Source organism: Onychostoma macrolepis, chromosome 02, assembly GCF_012432095.1.
Source record: "Onychostoma macrolepis isolate SWU-2019 chromosome 02, ASM1243209v1, whole genome shotgun sequence".
Lineage (NCBI taxonomy): Eukaryota > Metazoa > Chordata > Actinopteri > Cypriniformes > Cyprinidae > Onychostoma > Onychostoma macrolepis.
The window spans coordinates 32,102,810-32,123,482 of NC_081156.1; the positions used below are offsets into that span (position 1 = coordinate 32,102,810).

The following is a 20,673-nucleotide window of genomic DNA, read 5'->3' on the forward strand; positions in this document are numbered from 1 at the left end:
AAACCTGTGGATCTTCTAGAGAGATATCAGGAACTGAAAAGATGCAAAACTATTTTAGTCTTTTTCTCTTAATGGTCCAGCAAGAAACCCTGTGTGGATGTGATTAGTGAGTTTTACCATTAAGTGACATTAAGTTGAACAGGAGCCTCCTGTTTTCCTACAGAGCAGAAGTACCAGCCAGAATCAGTCAGTCTCAGTCCAGTCTTCTTCCATCGTCATCACTGATCTGCACTGATGAATTCTGGGATGTGTCAGTCCTCCTCACTGTGTAACAGCTCTGATCTTTATATCTGCACGATTGTTTGAGTTTATTCTGAACACTGATATCATCACCTTCATGTCCAGATACACTGCACTGTAAAAAATAAACATTTTTTTACAGTTTTTGTCAATAAATTTTACAGTGTTTTCCCTGTTTTTTTAAATTACAGAAATGTTTTAATGAAATTACAAAAAAAAAACTGTTTATTGACATGTGTAACGTAATTTAACAGAGAAACTTTGTATAAATGGAATACAGTATATATCTGTTTTTAAACATATTTTCAATGATAATTTTAACGAAACTAACTGTAAAAATAAAGTGATTTTTTTATTAACCTGCTGGCCTCTTTTAACACATGAAATACTGTAACAACTGTATTAATTTCTGACACCCCTTAGCTTGTCACAGATTATCAGAGATCTGTTAGAAATAGAGATATCCTAGTTAAAAGTATATCTATCGACTTGTGTTAAGCAGGCCTCTTTTTTTGTTTTTAAAACCAGTCTTAAAACCCATCTTTTCTCTTTGGCTTTTGACACCTAAGATGTCGACTTTATTTGCTTGTTTTAATTTGTTACTTTGAATGCTTTTATTGTGTGCGTATTAATTGTACTTATGTTTATATTTCTGTACAGCACTTTGGACAACACTTTAGTTGTTGTAAAGTAATTAACAAATAAAGTTGGTATGGTATGGTAAGTTTTGCTGTTTTAAAAAAAGACCGTTGCAATTTAAATAATAAGCTAAGAAAACCAATGCAAAAGACAAATCACCAACCTCTGTGTTCAGCAAATCATTTTCACGGCAATAATTATCTAAGCCAATCAGAATTGACACCTCTGCTACGTTGGTGGCGCACGCAGAAAGAAGCGCGCGACATGATGAAGAGTGAAGATGGCGGCGCGCTGGTGAACTATTCTGCTGTTTTCGAGGAAGCAACAGTTGTGAGAGGTAACGTCGAAAATATTTACTGACACATTCAAAAATTCAACGCAATACTGACATAGCTAGAGTATACATTAAGATTGACGACCGAAAACAAAACAACTAATGTATGTCAGATGTTACATTAGCTAGGTTGCAGATGCATTTTAGCTTTGTGTTAACGTTACCTGAACGCAATTTAACGTTGCATTTTTAAGAACATTATCTTTGTGTTGGCTTGTATTTTTGTGGCCGTGACTGTGTGTGGCTGGCTAACTAAAAAAGTTAGCTAACTAAAGTTGACCACTGCTAGCAACAGCTTTCAAATATGCTGCGCACGTAAGCGCATTAACTGGCCCAAAACATCGTCAAAATTATTAGAAAAAGATAATTGTTTGGCTTAAAGTGATAAGTCAACGTTGACTTTGGTTTCAAATGGTACACTATCAGCAGTCTCTAGCAAAAGCATCCACGATTCTCAAAAAAAAAAAAAATGTCAGCAAATTTAGTGTAATTGATATACAGCTAAAATGACATAAGGAAAATACTCGTAGTGTGGTGCTCGATGGTCACATTGTAAAGGTTTAAGAAACAAACACACTTTATTTCAATTTGTAAAGGCTTAACACAGTGACTGTTTCAGAAATGCCTAAATTACTGATTTTTTTTGTGACTGAATCTGAGACTCAATTAAATAAAGAAAATCAATGTTGCTGTGTTACAATTTATTGTAATGTAATTTTGCACAAATATTATGCAAATATTTTTTTTATTTTTCAGTTTTTTGATTCAATACCAGGAATTGGAACAATAGCTTTCTGGAATAGTAGTAGAATAGTAAGATTTTCTTGTTGTGCTAATATGCAAGCCAAATAATGTGGTCTTTTGACAGTCGTGATGTTAGACTTTTCTTTTAACCTAAGGTTTTTTGACTTTTCTTATTTTCCTATGTACTGTAGGGAGTTCTCCCCTCACAGCTGAAAACTTGATGATTGCTGTGGACCAGACCATCGTGAAAGATGGGGTTACAAATTGTGTTGATGCCCTTGTAATGATGTTCGTATACTACTACTGCCTCAACATCAGTTATCCACTGGAACTTGGAGCAACTCTGGAGTTCATGCAGAGGTAAGACTTAAAGTTTAACCACAAAATGCATTTCCTGAAGAACAAAAAGTGTGTATATATGGCCCAAAGATGGATAGATAAACAATTATCCATTTAGGAAATTAATGGACATGAAACCGGTAACAGAAGAAAGTCTAGATACATTTTATTTGGTGGCAAGATCATTACAACATTTATTCAATGACAGGAGCAAAATGAGCAGACGCTGTGCATTTCTGGCATCTGTGGGAAGACAACTGGTATTGGTACATTATGAACTGTCTATTTTTTAGAATAAGTGACATACGGCCAAGTATGGTGACCCATACTCGGAATTTGTGCTCTGCATTTAACCCATCCAACGTGCACACACACAGCCGTGAACACACACCTGGAGCAGTGGGCAGCCGTTTATGCTGCGGCGCCCGGGGACTTGCTCAAGGGCACCTCAGTCATGGTATTGAGGTGGAGAGAGCGCTGGACAGTCACTCCCCCCACCTACAATCCTTGCCGGCCCGAGACTCGAACTCGCAACCTTTGGATTACGAGTCCGACTCTCTTGATTAGGCCACTACTTCCCCCTTGTTGACTTATTTCAACTTATTTCGATTTAATAGATCACAATTTTTTCCCTGTTGGACATTACATTCTCACCTTCCATCAATCTTGTGGTGCGACTATCACTGTGTCCTAACCAGACGCGATGCGATAAGATTCCAGCGACAAGCCATTTGTCGGTCCACGCCAGACACGATTACAAGATGCAACAAAATCAATCAAAAACCACAGCCAATCAGAACAGCGTGTGGGTGGGCTCCCGTGGCAAGTGCACGGCCACAGAGATTAATTTTGTTAAAAACAATAAAACAAAATGTATTATTTTACACATTACACCATTTTAAACTATTAAAAATACATACTGAGTTATTAAAACAATCTTTGCTATAGAATCAAGTTTGAACATTCTTGTTTCCATTTGTGTAATTGTAAGACCTGAGGTAGTACGGCTACAAGGCTGGGAACAATAAATGATATTCAAAGTCACATTACACGCTTTTAACATTAAATAAAGCACATAAACAGTACCTGAGATTATCATTGGCATACTTTGTGTTGTAGTTCCAGCCGCGATGTTGCGGAAAAATAAAAGCAGTTTCTAAAATAGCATCATTGTGCGTCGCCGTCACGGCTGGTTAGGACATGGTGTAACATTTCCTTTATGATCTATGGAGATGTTGACACTGGCAGCAGATTTTAACACTGGTTGTTGGAACGCATCACAGCCATTGTAGGCACAGTTGCTTAATGGGAGATACTTGTTCGACCCCAAAATAAAATTGTCATCGTTTACTTGCACTCATGTTGTTCTAAACCTGTATGAATTTCTTCTTTTGAACAGAGATATTTTGAAGAATGTTTGTAACCAAACAGTTGATGGACCCCATTGACTTCTAAAGTATTTTTTTTTTCATACTATTGAAGTCAATGGGGTCCATCAACAGTTTGGTTACAAACAAATCTTCAAAGTATCTTTTGTGTTCAACAGAAGAAATAAATGTGTACAGGTTTGTAACAACTTAAAGTTGAGTAAATGATGACAACTTTATTTTGGGGTGAACTATACCTTTAGATATGTCTGTCACCTCTCTAGCTCAAGTTAAATACTTTTTATATGGCTCATCAGAATTGCTGATTATGAAAAATGTTTGTAGCACTATATTCAAGTGTATTTCTGTCTTCACAGATGCCTTTTCCGGATAAATCCAGATAGGGGGACCAAAGTGGAGAAGCAGCAATCTAAAAAAACAGCAGTCCATAAATCATAAGGTTCTTTCTTTTTTTATTACAAACATTGCAGACTTTGAATGGCGAGAGTAGACATCTCACATGCCAGCTTCTTTCCGTTTCATACATTTCCATTTAGTTTATATACTATTCTGTAATGTGTAAAGGGTTCATTCTGCTTGTATTTTGTGGCTGACTGTTATCTTGAGTAAGTTGCAGCGTTTTAACATGTGTTTACACATTTTAAATTGTGTACATTTCAAAGTACAGGGTTAAAAAAAAGCTCACAGTAAAGACCAGTAGTTTTAACCAGTGGGGAGAACCAGTTTCATAAAAAAAATATGCTGCTAAACGATGCTTTGTTAAATGTTGATCACAGGATGTATTTGCAGATAACAAATAAAACAAAATTAAGATTACTGGTGTTGTTGTTTTTTATTATTAAAGCAAATCTTAGTTATTTTTGCAGTTTAAACCGCTTAAAGTTGAACTTAAAGTTGAGTGAACTTTATTTTGGGGGGAACTATCCCTTTAGATATGTCTGTCACCTCTCTAGCTCAAGTTAAATACTTTTTATATGGCTCATCAGAATTGCTGATTATGATCTCTTAAACTTTTTTCAAAAAGAAAATCATTCTTTAAATAATTTTTCTGTTTGAATATTTTAACAATGTATGTTAAAATGAAAAGATTTCATGGTATTATAAGGATATTTTTGTGTAGAATAACGGTAATAAACCGTAATTATAGGAAAAGAAATTACCGTTTTTTTACAGTATATGTTATTATCTGCACTTAAAACTTTTTTTAAAGACAATTTTCTGTGTTTTAGAGGTGTATGACTGTATTTTAACAATTAATTTGTTAAAATTAAAAGATTTCATGGTTTTATAAGGATATTTTTGTGTAGAATAACAGTAATAAACCGTAATTATAGGATACGAAATTACCGGGGGTTTTTTTACTGTTTTTTTTTTCCTGACAGTATTTTTCTGTTTTTTAACAGACATTTTCTGGCGCCCCTGCTGCCAGAAAATTACCATATTTTTTACGGGTTTTTATTTTTTTACAGTGTGCTGCTGCTCACCACAAACGCATCAGGAGCTGAACACACACACACACACACCAGTCATTTGAAAATGTGATTATCAGGAATTACAAAAGATTTTGATTTGAATGTGAAACTCATTTTACCTGATTGAACTGTCAGATAAAGTTGCTTTATTGCATCCTTTACAAATATTCCTCCAATCTCCACTGCACACCAATGAACTTCAGTGTCTTCATTCTGCAGGTTTCTCATAGTCAATGTAACGAAACTCTGATCTGGATGATCAAATACTGACACACTTCCTTTGGTTCATTAGCATATGCCAGAATAGAGCAGGAACTGTATGATGCTGTTGCATCAAAGCACCAGTATTTCTTATATTCTGCATATGTCTTGTCATAACAAAATGGAATAATGAGCGCTTCTCCAGTCTGAACCGTTAACAATCTGCTTACGGATCCAGTTTCACACTCAATACCTGGGTGAAGAAAATATTGATAAATAGAACTAAACGTAACAGTAATTGTAACTTGTTTTTACTTTTTTTTTTTTTTTATGATAATGACAATATGATGTTGAGATTACGCTGGCAAGACTATATTTCTAAAACAAATATATGAAGAATATGAATATAGAAAAAATATAAATAAATAAAAAAACAGAATGAGAAAACACTTGCCTGTTATGAGCCAAAGAAAAATCAAAATGAGCTGCATGGCGCTAATAGTTTGCTTGTGTGGAAGCGTTATAACGTTTCTTCTCTGCACATTTCTGTGCTATTTTGTTCTATCGACTTCCTCTTATATTCTATGAATTTCAGCGTCACACCAAATGGAAATGGTCTGAACTTCTTGCACAAATCAGTCAGTTTCTAACTTCTCTCTCTCTCTCTCTCTATATATATATTTATAGATTTCCATTACATATGCACACGACTGTAAAGTGGAGTCTTAAAACTCATCCCAACAGAGAGCTTATATGTCATAAAACGTTTTAATTGCATGCTTTACAAATATTTACGCATATCTATTTTTGTGTATTTTTAAATAAATGCTTTGATTATTTTATGTTTATATATACATTTTATATGTAATATTTAAATAGATAACATTTTCATCAGATTAATGCAACAAAATTGAAAAATATATTCAGAAATAGACAAATATAGATTTTATTTATTGTCACGCTTAAAAGCAAGCACATTACATCTTAACATTGCAAATATATATTATTGATTTAAGCTTTTTACAGACAACAACAATTTATTTTATTTTTTTTAAAGATGTATTTTTGGCGGTTTTTGCCTTTATTAGGACAGGACAGTAATTTAGACAGGAAGTGAAGTGGGAGAGAGAGGGGGGGATGGGATCGGGAAAGTCAGAACGCCCAAAGCACCTAAACAGTAAAATACTAAAACTCCATTTTTATCTGGTTTTTTTTACAATCCAAAAGTACACAATGCCACTACTAGGGATACTGATAGAAAGAGACATAGAGATAAAAGTATAATTTTATCACAATTAGTATTTTGCATGCTTTGCATTTGTAATTATTCCTGGAAAATAACAAACTATATATTGGCTTGTTCCAACTTCAGTTGCTCACGTGGGTGTCATTTCTGTCTGTGAGTAAGAGAACAAATAATGTTATCAGTCATTTAGTGGAACAGTTCATCAACAACAAGCTTATAAATATACATATGGGTACATAAACTGACCAAACACTAAATTATTAATGGAATGTATCAAATAATAAGAAAAGTCATTAATACTGACAGCACTTCTTTCTCAGCAGTATGACTGACACGGCAATCACCATCAACAGCACAACCGCTGGAATCCACGCCTCCAGATGCAAATAAAGCCTGTGATAATCAACAGTGCAAAAGATTTAGAGAACTTCCTATAATGTGACCAAAAAATATAGTGTGACCATAACTGAAATATTCCTGTTATATACGAGTTGTTAAAACCCCCTAAAAGTTGTGCTGGGTGGTTTGACCAAAAATCTGTATTACTTTTCTTTTTGTTTGTTTGTTTTATTGGATTGATGGTTTAGCATAGTTATTTCTTGACTGTGCTTTTTTATTCATCAGAATGCATTAAACTGCTGCAGAACCACTGCATTTTAATCACGATCCAAAGAAACATGCTACATGTAGCATGTGCAGTTTTTGATGCAAATTAGATTGGATAATTTCTCAAGCAAAAACAGAAACCTTAACTTTGTGATATACGCTACATAAAACATATCCAAACAAAACAAAAACAGCAGATGGGCTGAATGAGAACACAAATTTACTCTCTGACAGCAGGTGGTGCTTATGGAACAGCAGCCATACAGCGTTTCCTTGGTTACTGCTGTAAACAAAGCAGCTGTGCTTTTAAATACTATAATAATATGCATTATACCAAACTAAGGTAAGATGAAAAGAAAATACCATCTAAACTTTTCTGAATACAGTCAGTTCCCTTCAGAGCTACATTCATATAAACCTCTGATTCAGTATTTAGAATTTTCTTCCCAAATTTTGTGCATTGTTAACAGTGAACTTGATCTGCATGCTACATTATTTTCTCCTTTTGTGTGTTCCTCTTCACTGTCAACGGCCATTTACAGTTGGTTTATTTGTCCAGTTAAAGAATTAGTTGTGTGTTATTATTAATAGTACTAAAAGTTTTCCAACCATTAGTCAGAAGTGTATGCAGTTAACAGGGATGTCCTCACAATTCACGACGCTATGTACGTTGCTTAGCCACTTGTGCCAGTATGCCGTTTAAAAAAAAATTCATAACGTTTGTGTAAGTCAAACTGGTTTACCGTTTGAACTGGTGTATCGTCCAGCACTACCTTAAAGTGGTGTTTTGTTTTTTAACCCATGTCACTCACAAAGACATTACAATTCCACAAAAACTAAAATAGACATACATGCAAAGAAGTTGAGCTTACTCGTGTAACTTCTTTTTTACTAACTTTTTTACTTAGTTCTAGATAATTAATATAGATTATACTGTACAGATAATTAATCTCAAAAATGCGAAACACATCAAAAGAAAGATTGAAATACACTACAGGGACCTCATTTATAAAACGTGCGTACGCACAGATTTGATCGTAGAGTGTACGCAAAAATCCATGGCAACGTTAATATTTATAGAGATCTGAAACTGTTCAGCTGCGCACAATTTCAAGATCATTTACAATTTGTAGATTTCACATCTAAAAGAGAGGCGTACGCACGTTTTCTGTGCGTACGTTGAATCACATGTATGCACTTTGAGAAATGATCGTAATATCAAATTTAGGATGCTCTCTACACAGTATTTTATAAATGAGGCCCCAGAAGTTTAAATATCTGAAGACATTTTAAAATGCAAGACAACGGAATCATAAACTTTGATAAATTGTTACAGAGAACTAACAAACTGAGCACCACCAAATCAAGAATAGCAATGAACATTGAAAAATATACAAGATTTACAAGTCATTACTTCTACAAATAATTGCAACAGAATTTTGAGGGCGTGAATATTTTGGTTGCTGACTTATTTTGACATGTCATTTTTGTCATTTTTTGTCTCGCCCACTGCTATGTCTATCGCTCTGCTAATCATTGCAATTTCGAGAGTGAATCCTGCATTTAAATGCAGATGTCACAAAACCTTGCAGCATGTATGTGGTCGTTGGTCCTCTAAGCAGCAATAAAAGCAAAACTTTTACTCAAATTATGAATGATTAATAATTATATATAAAAATCCCTTAATAATCACTAAAATGGCACTCACTTTAGTCCATCACAATCTCAGAGACTTCTGCTGCACTCTTGCAAAAACTTCCATTGTAACAAATGATGCTAACTGCTCTTATTTACATAAGTCTCTATATTTTATTTGTTATAATGAGATGATTTGTGAGCATGCAGAACACTGAACAAAAACTCCGGTGTTTTGAGCAGTATTGAGTGGACTCTTTAGGTTGTTACAAAAATCTCCCAATGTTCTGGGAAGGACATTTTATGGTTATAAAAAAACAAAGCCAAAAATATCCATTAGATAACATTCTGTATAGGTTATATTTAGGTTATTGACTGCAACATTCTGGGTTAGTTTTTGGTTAGAATTTTTTCTCCAAAAACAAATAAATAAATAATCAAAAGGGAACCATATGGGAATGTTCTGTGTTTGCTGGGTCACTGATACCTTCGGTTTACTTAGTTGAGGTTTTAAAAGACACTTTATATTCAGTAATATTTCAGTTTGATGGCACTGGCAGTATTGGATGAAAACAAAACTTGAAATGAATTGAGCTAAATAATAACTGTTGTCTTCTGCTTTATAACTGAATTGAATTTGTTTATGTCTCATTAATTCTGAATCAACATCGAACTGACATCGAACTATTAAATAATGACCGTATTGTTCTGCTACTGTTGCTTTACAGCAGAACTCTCATTTTTAAAGATTCCATAATTGATTGTGTTAATACTGTGAAGTTGCATTTGAAACAATCTCTACCCCTGATTAGCCATTGCATTCAAGAGATCAACAGAATGCTGCAAAGAAAGAGATCAACAGAATGCTGCAAAGAAACTTTTTGGTTTTTCAATCTATTTAAGCAATGAACATCCTATTTCAGTACTTATTCTGCTGCTCTTCACTGCTGTCTGTTTGATTGGTGTTAACTGAAACAGGTGTTGTAGATGAGATAGTATTTGCATCTCTGCTAAGAAACAACAAGTGAACAATGAACAAAAATGAATCTGAGTAGAAAACTAAAGAAAAGTTGAAAGATAAACAAGAACACCACAAACAAAAAATAGACTAAATACTAAGAAAGGCAACAAATTAAAGTATATTGTACAGATAAATTATAAACATCAAATTAATCTTGATTATTATTTTAATAAGCTACTAACTTGTTTCTCCCAAATCCTTCCGTGGCCACAGCTGCTGTCAAATAGAAATTAAGAAAAGATTAAAATGATTTATTATGATTGTGTCATAACCTCCAGTAAGAGTCTGTATTACCTGGTTTTGATTCAGTCACAGTGAAAACAGAAACCTGTGGATTTTCTAGAGACAAAGGAAAATATTTTTAAAATATTAAGCAAGAACCCCTGCATAGATCTAATTAATGAGTTTTACCAGTGACATCAAGTTGTACAAAAGCCTGTTGATCTCCTGCAGAGCAGAAGTACCAGCCAGAATCAGTCAGTCTCAGTCCAGTCATCAGCACAGTGAAGGATCTTCTCCCATCATCACTGATCTGGACTGATGAACTCCTCACTGGGTAACAGCTCTGATCTTTATATCTGCACCACCGTTTGACTACATTCTGACATCCAGAACTGTAGAAACACTGAACACTGAGATCACCACCTTCACGTCCAGATACACTGCTGCTCACCACAGACACATCAGGAACTGCACGCACACACACACACACACACACACCAGTCATTTAGGATTGTAATTTATGAGGAATTAGTAGAATTTTCAGTTGAATGTGAAACACATCTCATACCTGATTGAACTGTCAGATGAAGGTGCTCTTTCTCATCTGGTTCAAATATTCCTCCAATCTCCACAGCACACCAATAAGCTCCAGTGTCTTCATACTTAAGGTTTCTCATAGTCACAGTAAAGAAACTCTGATCTGGATGATCAAGTACCGACACTTTTTCTTTGGTTTCATTAGCATATGCCAGAATACTGCAGTAATTGAATGCTGACTTGGCATCAAAGCACCAGTATTTCTTGTGTTCAGTGTATTTACTGTCATAATAACATGGAATAATGAGCGATCCTCCAGTCTGAACCGTCAACACTCTGCTTGTTGATCCTGTTGTGCACTTAGGACCTATAGTTGTAGGGGGGAAAAAAAAAATCAACTTTATTTTGAGTGTGTTTTTCGGTTTGTTTTTTTGTCAGTAGCCACGTTTACATGAACGCTTTTTTGTCATTCCGATTAAAATAATTCCGATTGAAAGATTCAGTGGACTGTTTACATGAGACGTTATCTAATTCGATATGGTGTTTACTTTACATGTGTCGCAGCTTTCAATTTCCACAGGGGGTCCGAAAACCAGTCAGTATCTGGTGTGACCACCATTTGCCTCAAGCAGTGCAACACATCTCCTTCGCATAGAGTTGATCAGGTTGTTGATTGTGGCCTGTGGAATGTTGGTCCACTCCTCTTCAATGGCTGTGCGAATTGCTGGATATTGGCAGGAACTGGAACACGCTGTCGTATACGCCGATCCAGAGCATCCCAAACATGCTCAATGGGTGACATGTCCGGTGAGTATGCTGGCCATGCAAGAACTGGGATGTTTTCAGCTTCCAGGAATTGTGTACAGATCCTTGCAACATGGGGCCGTGCATTATCATGCTGCAACATGAGGTGATGGTTGTGGATGAATGGCACAACAATGGGCCTCAGGATCTCATCACGGTATCTCTGTGCATTCAAAATGCCATCAATAAAATGCACCTGTGTTCGTTGTCCATAACATACGCCTGCCCATAACCCTACCGCCACCATGGGCCACTCGATCCACAACGTTGACATCAACAAACCGCTCACCCACACAATGCCATACACGCTGTCTGCCATCTGCCCTGTACAGTGAAAACCGGGATTCATCCGTGAAGAGAACACCTCTCCAAAATGCCAGACGCCATCGAATGTGAGCATTTGCCCACTCAAGTCGGTTACGACGACGAACTGCAGTCATGTCGAGACCCCGATGAGGATGACGAGCATGCAGATGAGCTTCCCTGAGACGGTTTCTGAGAGTTTGTACAGAAATTCTTTGGTTATGCAAACCGATTGTTGCAGCAGATGATCTCAGATGGTCTCAGATGATCTTGGAGGTAAAGATGCTGGATGTGGAGGTCCTGGGCTGGTGTGGTTACACGTGGTCTGCGGTTGTGAGGCCGGTTGGATGTGCTGCCAAATTCTCTGAAACGCCTTTGGAGACGGCTTATGGTAGAGAAATGAACATTCAGTTCATGGGCAGAAGCTCTGGTGGACATTCCTGCAGTCAGCATGCCAACTGACCTATCGGTAAGCCCCGCCCCCCCTTAGTTACTGTTGCTCCCTCGGACAAACAAACGGAGCTGCTCACTTTCTTTCAATGACAGCTGCAGTGTGAAAACCTTGTCCCACAATGTTTTTGCACAATTTTGGACACAGAAGGCCACCAAATGGGAATTAAATATTCCATGGAGGGATTTATAAAATATTTAAAAATAAATATGGTGGGTAACTCGAAGCAAGGGTTTACAGATCACAATGTAAACGGGAGAAGTCTCATATTACGGTCGGTCATCACGGTCGCGGATCAACACTGTTCATGTATCACAAGGAACGATTAAATTAATGTACATTTAATCAGTTTCATATGGAGAGGCACTGAAGTGTAGACCTCCATTAGCATGGATTCATTGACTTTAACGTTAGCTAGTTTTAGCCAGAGATACCTTGCTAAAGCACAAGATAACATTAACGTTCTGCTTGAGCAGATAAAAATTGTAACTTAATGAGTGTATGACAACCAGAAAATGAACGTTTTTGTCTTCATTTGTATTGGGGTGAATACTTAGGGACATTTTGCTCTGTTTTGTTTGGATTCAGGAAATGTAATAAAATAAATTATATCGCCCATCCTCTCAGGATACCTGGAATTAGTGTTACAAGTACCCCAGGCACATCGTTTTTCCATTTTTGAAGCATAAACCCCATAAAACCGATGCAAGCTTCGGATCTTCCAGTGTTTCTCTATGGCGCTGAAACCTAAAGATGTCCGAGTTCCGCTCCCCGTGCAGCTGATACTCGACTGCCATTGGCTAGTCTGCGTTCGAGGGGAGGGGCTTACCGATAGGTCAATTGCACTCTCCCTCAAAACTTGCGACATCTGTGGCATTGTGCTGTGTGATAAAACTGCACATTTTAGAGTGGCCTTTTATTGTGGCCAGCCTAATGCACACCTGTGCAATAATCATGCTGTCTAATCAGCATCTTGATATGCCACACCTGTGAGGTGGATGGATTATCTCGGCAAAGGAGAAGTGCTCACTAACACAGATTTAGACAGATTTGTGAACAATATTGGAGCGAAATAGGCCTTTTGTGTACATAGAAAAAGTCTTAGATCTTTGAGTTCAGCTCATGAAAAATGGGGGCAAAAACAAAAGTGTTGCGTTTATAATTTTGTTCAGTGTAGCTTGATCTCCGCCGCTAATTTCTTAATGTTAAAGCTTTAAGGGATAAAATAACAGTAAACTACGAACCTCTGTAATGCAGCTCTGAAATTAATTGTACTCTGATATTACAAAGTTTTACTGTACTTAAATGGAACAAATAAAACAAATAAAGATTCATTACCAAGAGTTGCTGAACAATGAATCAAAGGAGCGTTGCTTTATGAACACGGAGAGTGATCGCAACAAGCTATATATAACATTTCCTTCCAAGCGTGTTTTCGTACACTATTGCGTGAGCACTTATAAATTCAAGCAGATTGGAAATTATGACTAAATAATTAATGATTAATAATTACAAATGACAAAGGCAAATTTTGGTCAAGTTGTTTATTTTCATTGAGCTATACTTTCACTATCATCATTGTGTTGTTTCTAAGCTGAAAAGCAAAAAATTGCGCTTCATTCAGATCTGTTTTTCACTCCGGCCATGAGAGCAGATAGTTCATAACACAGCACTTGTTCTCCATTCTCATGTGTTTTCAAGTGCCCCTATTATGGGTTTTGAAAGGTTCATATTTTGGTTTTGGGAGTCCCCAACAACAGGTTGACATGCATGCAAGGTCAAAAAAACACTTTCATTGTCTTAAAATATGAATTAATTTTTTCCTTTTTTGCTCAGGACTCCCAAACGGTTCGTTCAACGATTCATTTTTCCAAACCCCACCTTTGCGTGACGCTAATCTGCAGTGATTGGTCTGATGACCCAGTCTGATGACCCAGTCTGTTGTGAATGGTCTTCTGCTTGCAGCGCATGTCAATAACGGAACGCCCATCGCCATTACTTAGCCCACAGCTCAGTGGTAAACACCCAAACAGCCATGGCATTAGCCCAATGCAGAAACGTATTGATAAAGCACTGCAGTGTATACACCAACTTATTCTACTCTATATCAGAACTCCAAATAATAACAACGACAAACATTCACTATTCATCGACACATTTCTAGACAATTGCGAGTGAGCAGATATTGCTGTTAGCTGGATAGATGGAGACCTACAAGCTGCGCGTAGTGAACACAACACATTAGGGGTGTCCCCGACTAAGGATTTTCATAGTCGAATCGGAATTTTCGAATCATGCCGATAGTCGAATCATATATTTGGGGGCGGGGCAAAATACATTACCAAGAGTCAAGTCAGACATTCGACAGTCATAAATACACAGGGAAAATGTGTAAAGGACGCCTCGCAGATACAAACGGGGTAAATAATGTTTTATGTTTTGATTAAAAGATAGTTAACATTAAACGTCAGCGACACCCTTAAGAATTCACAACATTTTTTTTACAATAGTGCTCTCATTAACTAAACACTAAAAAAAATCACAGCCTTTTATTATAATAGTGTTCTCATTATAATGCTATGTATATGACAGTCCCAGTCATAGTTATTATATTCTGCATTGTTGTCCTGCTCGCACCGCGCGCTGAAGAGATATTCACCATACAATGAAGCGCTTTATTGCAGCGTAACTCAACCAAATGCATCTTATACGAGATAAATAATATAATATACACGATATAAATAAACCGACTGAGACGTTTTGAAAACACTTGTTGTACCCTACCTGATCGAAAAAAATTCGTCCAAAAAAGTCTTCCACTCTGCCTGTGTCAATTTGAGTCTTGTTAAAGATTTAAATCCCTGCCGCCAAAATGCTCCTCTGTCGGTGATGGATTAGAAAGCGAAACTTTAATCTATAGGGGAAGTTGGATTTATTCACGCACGTTAAAATATTCATTTAAAGCTTCTTTCAAGATATGTATATTAACTTATTGGGAGAAAACCGGTAGTTCTATGTGAAATCAGACACTGAGCACCCCCATATAGCCAAAATGGCATGATCATAACACCCTGCGAATATTCGACTGTGAGATTGGGAGTCGAATCAGGCTCCTCGAATCGAAGCATCGAATCGTCGACTATTCGGGGACACCCCTACAACACACACAACTAAATATGTATTTTGCATGCTACAGTACAGAGTACATGACAGCAACAGTTTTTAAAAGAATTACTTCACTTTCAGAATAAAAATTTCCTGATAATTTACTCACCCCCATGTCATCCAAGATGTTCATGTCTCCCTTTCTTCAGTCGCAAAGAATTTATCAGTCACAACTTATCTAGCAAAACCATCTGTAATTTTTTTTTTTTTTTTAAATGTATACACTTTTTAACCATAAATGCTCGCATGCCTACTTTGTCTGCGTACAACGGTTCAAGACAGGGTATGTCTAAAAACTCCCAACACTTTTCTCCTCCAACTTCAAAATCATACATCGTTGTTTTACCTTTTTTGTTTGTTTTTTGTAAAGGGTGACCCTCCTTGCACGTTCACTTTGTAAACACTGGGTCGGTGCTTCTGCAGCGAAGTCGGATGATTTTGAAGTTGGAGGAGAAAATGAGTTGGGAGTTTTTCGATATACCCTAACTGTACCCTAATGGATTTCCCATAACATACTGCTGTGTTGTTTGAGGGAGGGGAGGTTCAAATTCTCTTTCATCATCTCGTGTTCGAGATCCACCTATGGGAAGGGCATCCGCGCCTGACCTCTGCAGAAGCATCCAATTGCACCAAGTCTGGCTTGACAGACAGGAGCGCGTGCCCAATGGCAGGTAAGGGGCCGCCCGTAAAAAAGCGCATAAGCTACCTTTCCTCAATTGAAATTCGCTTCTCGCGTCTACAGGAGGACACATCTCTTTACGAGGTCAGCTGTTTTTATTCTGCAAGCCGCCCACGCTCGCACTATTACTTGGCTGCCCGCCTCTTACCTGTCCTTTTCCATTGTCCGTTGTTATTGGCACTTTCCAAACCGAGTCCGGTTACCACCGTGGACAACCTGTCGCGAGCCTGCCCGGGCTTTTTTTTTCGGCCTCATCGCCGCTTGGGATCCCCATCCCCTTTTTCGCGTTGTTTGCATGGGTCTTCAGCACGCTCAGGAAGCCATCGATTTAAAAATATATATAAATAATAATCGTGCTCCTGCGTCGGCGGCTCAAAGGTGGCTGACACACAGGCATATTTTGCCGGCCGGTCCCCATTTCATTAATGGGCCGCTCGGCTCCGGGGGATGCGGACAATAAAGGCCTTCTCTACAGCTCGCTGGACGTATGGCTAATGCTTCTGCGGCTCTGCCCCATCGGTCCTCCTCGAGTTTTATGAGCGAGTGGCCGCTCACCTCAGTATCGAATGGCCAGCACCTCTCATGTGTCGGACCAGGAAAAGGACTAGTTTTCTCTGCATGTGCGAAACACATGTGCGTTACCATCATATGGATCGTTTTTCTGTGTCCATTCATCAGGCCTCTTATTAAGCCCCGGCTTTGGCGGTAATAGCCCTCAGCGTCTCCTCCCTGCCATTCGCTTACCAGCGAACTGCTGGTCGACATGGGATAACAACCGGAGAAAGGGTCGCCATCACCCGCATTCTCTGGTAGGAGTTACTCACGGTGAATGACCTCGTTCTCCGTAATGCCCGTCAAACTGTCCGGACAAGCGGGCTCTCTTGGTGCAGAGAGCACGCGCTGGGGCTTAATCTTTCCTGTCTCCTTGACAATGAAAAGCGAAGCGCCTGTCTAGCCTGGCCAGGCTCTCTTCGGTCTTGCTGTCGCGCTAATACAGCAGCGCTGAGACGATAAGGAGGACTAGGGTTTAAAAATGTCCCTTCCAAGGAAGTCTGCGCTGCGCCAGATACTCACAACCGGCGCAACGTCATAGAATGTCTCCGAACAGGTTCACGCCCACTTTTAGGGGAAAACAAACGGCCATACGGCATCGGATCGAGGAAGTGAACTAACCTTACAACATGCCAAAGAGTTGTTGTGTGGTTGGGTGCACCAATAATGTTTGTAAAAACCCAAATTTAACCCAGGCTACCTGCCATCATCATCCATATCTTGCTGTTATGGAAATATTATGAATTACGGATGCTATGGAAAGCTAAGCCAGGCTAGTTGTATGGCTGGACAGAAAAGTGCACTCAGTACTCTAAATATAAGGACATAATATATACATTTAAAGATGTTTACTTTCAAACGAAGTAAAATCATTCACTGGTTTACCTGGTGATTAGATTTGGTACGAGTAAATGTCCGGCAAGACACCTCTGACCATTGGGTGGGGTTGTTACACCAATTTGAGGCTGGGATAATGAGTTTTTAAATTGACCAAATTAAGTTTGTGGATGTATCTTTCACGCTCTATGGCAGGCAGGGTGGACATAATTACTTGACATGATTAATCCTAGTGATTACTTAAGTTGTTCACGTCTGTCGGCTGTGTACAGACGTTTCTTTTTTCTGCTATTTTGTATTGAAGCCTATGGGAAGTCTAGTTTGTTTTCCCCCAAAAAGGGGCGGTAACGAAATTGACAGTTAAGTTCCCGGATGTGCCGGTAGTGCGTATACCCTCTGTGCGGCGGGAAAAACAAAAACCTCCTTTGAGTACGCTTGTTGCGTGGCCACAGGTGGCTTTAAGTTCAAGTTCACGGGTGGCCAGCCCTCTGGACACCAGTTCTGCCCCTTGTATTTCCCCGTCTAAAAACGGAGGTTATCTGTTGGCGCAGTCGGGGGTACCTGTTCAGTGTTCACACGGGCTTCACTGTTCCCGGTGTAGCCCAGTGTGCGTTTCCCCGTTTTCAGAGGGGAATACAGTGAGAAAAAGTGCACAAGCAGTGTCGCCACACAGCTCCCTTCACACTAATTTCACAGATTATATAAAGACTTCGGTCTCAGTGTTGCCCAACACATAAAAAGACAATAAATAGATAAATCAAACGAATCACATGCATTCGTTAATAAGAGAGAACATCTCTTTAAAAAGCCCCACGTCATCCCTTTTTCACCCACTAGATGGCGCCATTGTACCACAAATGAGCGAACTACTAGCAGCTCGAAGCAGTTCTCCGGTGTGTGTGGGGATGGCTGTTTTTATCAGCTCCTGAAAGGGTGATTCACACTATGACGAAGGGGCTCAGACTTCAGTTTGCAAAAGACCCTACGTTTCAACGGAGTTCTCTCTTCTCATCCAGAAGAGAGCTCTGCTCACATTCTGAAAGACGAAATCTCCTTCCTCATCGAGAAAGGGGTTGGTCTCCCCTGCACTTGAGCAGACAGGGACTTTCCTATTTTCTAGTTCCAAATCTCAGTGTTGAACAAACATTTGAGGAAATACAATTTCAGAATGTTAACACACGGCTCTCTCTTACGTTCAGTAATAGATTGGTTCAAATCATTCGATCTAAAAAGATGCTTTTTCCCACATAAGCAGTTATCCTCCGTGCAGGGAATTCTTTCATTTCGCCTACCAAAGCATGTGCTAAGAATTCACAGTTCTCCCTTTTGGGCTTGCTCAAGCCTAGGATGATCTGTCTGTGAGCGTAAGCCGGCATGACCACGCTGAGAATAGAGGGTCTCAAGATCCTGACATATACGATTGGCTGATTATAGCCTATTCAAGAGAGAAAGTGATGAAAATCACTCCCTGTGTGCTCACTCGCATCACTGCCGTTAGAGTAAATGTGAGCGAAAACATTTTCACTCCTGCCCAGAATGTGATATTTTTTTGTGTCTGGAGCTAAACCGCATTACAAGTGATGCAAAACACGGCCTGTGTGCTCACTCACGTCACAGCCCTCGGCTAAAGAGTGAATGTGAGCAAGAGGGACTTCTCTCCTGCCCAGAATGTGATATTTCTGTGTCTGGAGCTAAACTGCATTAGTGCTTGCGTGCTGTTGAGAAAGAGATGCAAATCACAGCCCGTGTGCTTGCTCACATCACAGCCCTCGGCTAAAGAGTGAATGTGAGCAAGAGCGACTTCACTCCTGCACAGAATGTGACATTTCTGTGTCTGGAGCTGAATTCCAGTACAACGTGCGCGCGCCTGTCGCAAGAGCGTTTTCTCTTCTTCATGAATTGCCTCTCGCAATTCAGGGAAGGAGCGAGTGTGCAGTTTCGCACATGTCTCAGAACAAGGGGTCTTATGGCTTCGGCTGTCCATGTCCTACCTCTGGGCCATCTGGAAATGAGGGTGTTCATGAAGTGGGTTTTATCTCTTAATTTCAGCCCATTATGCGATCTCTGCCACTCTGGCACAGTGATGCGCTTGTGCACAGTAGCGCTGCATCACTGGAGGAATGCAGAGTGTTACGCTCATGGGACCCACTGGGGGCCATCATGTTGCGGAAAGTGCAAACGACAGATGCGTCCTTAACAGGATGGGGAACCATCCAGGAGAGCAGAACATTGAACTGTATGTGGCTGAGCACACTCTGCTCCGCCAACATACATTTTTTGGAGCTCCTCACAGTTCGGAAGGCTCTAAAACATGTTCTGCCCTGCCTGCAAGGACTTCACATGCTGGTGCATTGTGACAACACCACAGTCATATGAACCGCCAGGGGGGATGCGCTCCTCCAAGCTTCATGCACAGCTCACAGGCTGTTAGCATGGAGCAGACGGCTCTTTCTGTCCTTACGGGCAACCCATGTCCCGGGCATTCTGAACAGGGGCGCAGTCCTTTTGCCGTGGTGGAACCCACTCTACGGAGAATGGCACCTCCACCCTCAGACAGCGGAACTGCTATGGAAGAGGTTTGGTCAGACAGCTGTTCATCTCTTCGCCTTATGCGAAAATGAAAAAGAACAGAGTTCAATGCTGATTTTGATAGCACTGGCCTAAAGCTCTATGGCTGGCAGAGATAATCCCTCTTCTGTATGCCTAGCCATGGTCCCTCCCATTACGCACGGACCTCCTGTCCCGAGCGAATGGGGAAATCCACCACTCTCACCTGGACTGGGTGGCTCTCTGGGCCTGGCCCATGAGAGGACAATCTTAAACACATTGGGGCTCTCCCCACGTGTTATTGCTACTATTTAGAAGGCTGAAGCCTCTTCTGCATGCTCCTTTTATGATTGCAAGTGGCATGTATTTGAGGAGTGGTGCAAGAGGTACCAGCTAATATCATATCAGTGTTCAGTCACTGATGTTTTGGGCTGTTAGCAGCTATTGCTGCATGCCATGTTGGGTTTGACAGCACTACGGTGGGGTATAGATTCATAGATTTATGAAGGGCGCTCGCCTTTCCCTTCCAATCACTAGACTGGGGACTCTCCATAGTGCTGGATGCCCTTTCTCAACAGCCCTTTGAGCCCCAGGGAGATATCTCCTGTAAGCTTCTGACTTTCAAGACAGCTCTGCTCCTGGCCTTGGCTTCCGCCAAAACATGTCAGTGATTTGCACGCGTGCTCTGTTCATCCCTCGTGCAATAGACCT

General features: G+C 39.4%; 1 protein-coding gene across 1 annotated transcript; it reads right to left on the reverse strand.

Moving 5' to 3' along the window:
- Nucleotides 1-5,582: 5,582 nt before the first annotated feature.
- LOC131528738 (polymeric immunoglobulin receptor-like) lies at nucleotides 5,583-20,220 on the reverse strand. Its single transcript, XM_058758079.1, has 10 exons — nucleotides 20,189-20,220; nucleotides 19,877-20,021; nucleotides 16,851-16,950; nucleotides 10,656-10,991; nucleotides 10,277-10,555; nucleotides 10,160-10,204; nucleotides 10,048-10,081; nucleotides 9,771-9,854; nucleotides 6,908-6,996; nucleotides 5,583-6,754 (listed from the first exon to the last, which is right to left on the reverse strand). Exons 1-10 carry the CDS (start codon nucleotides 20,218-20,220, stop codon nucleotides 6,726-6,728), a joined length of 1,173 nt encoding a protein of 390 aa, XP_058614062.1. The 3' UTR covers nucleotides 5,583-6,725.
- Nucleotides 20,221-20,673: the final 453 nt, after the last annotated feature.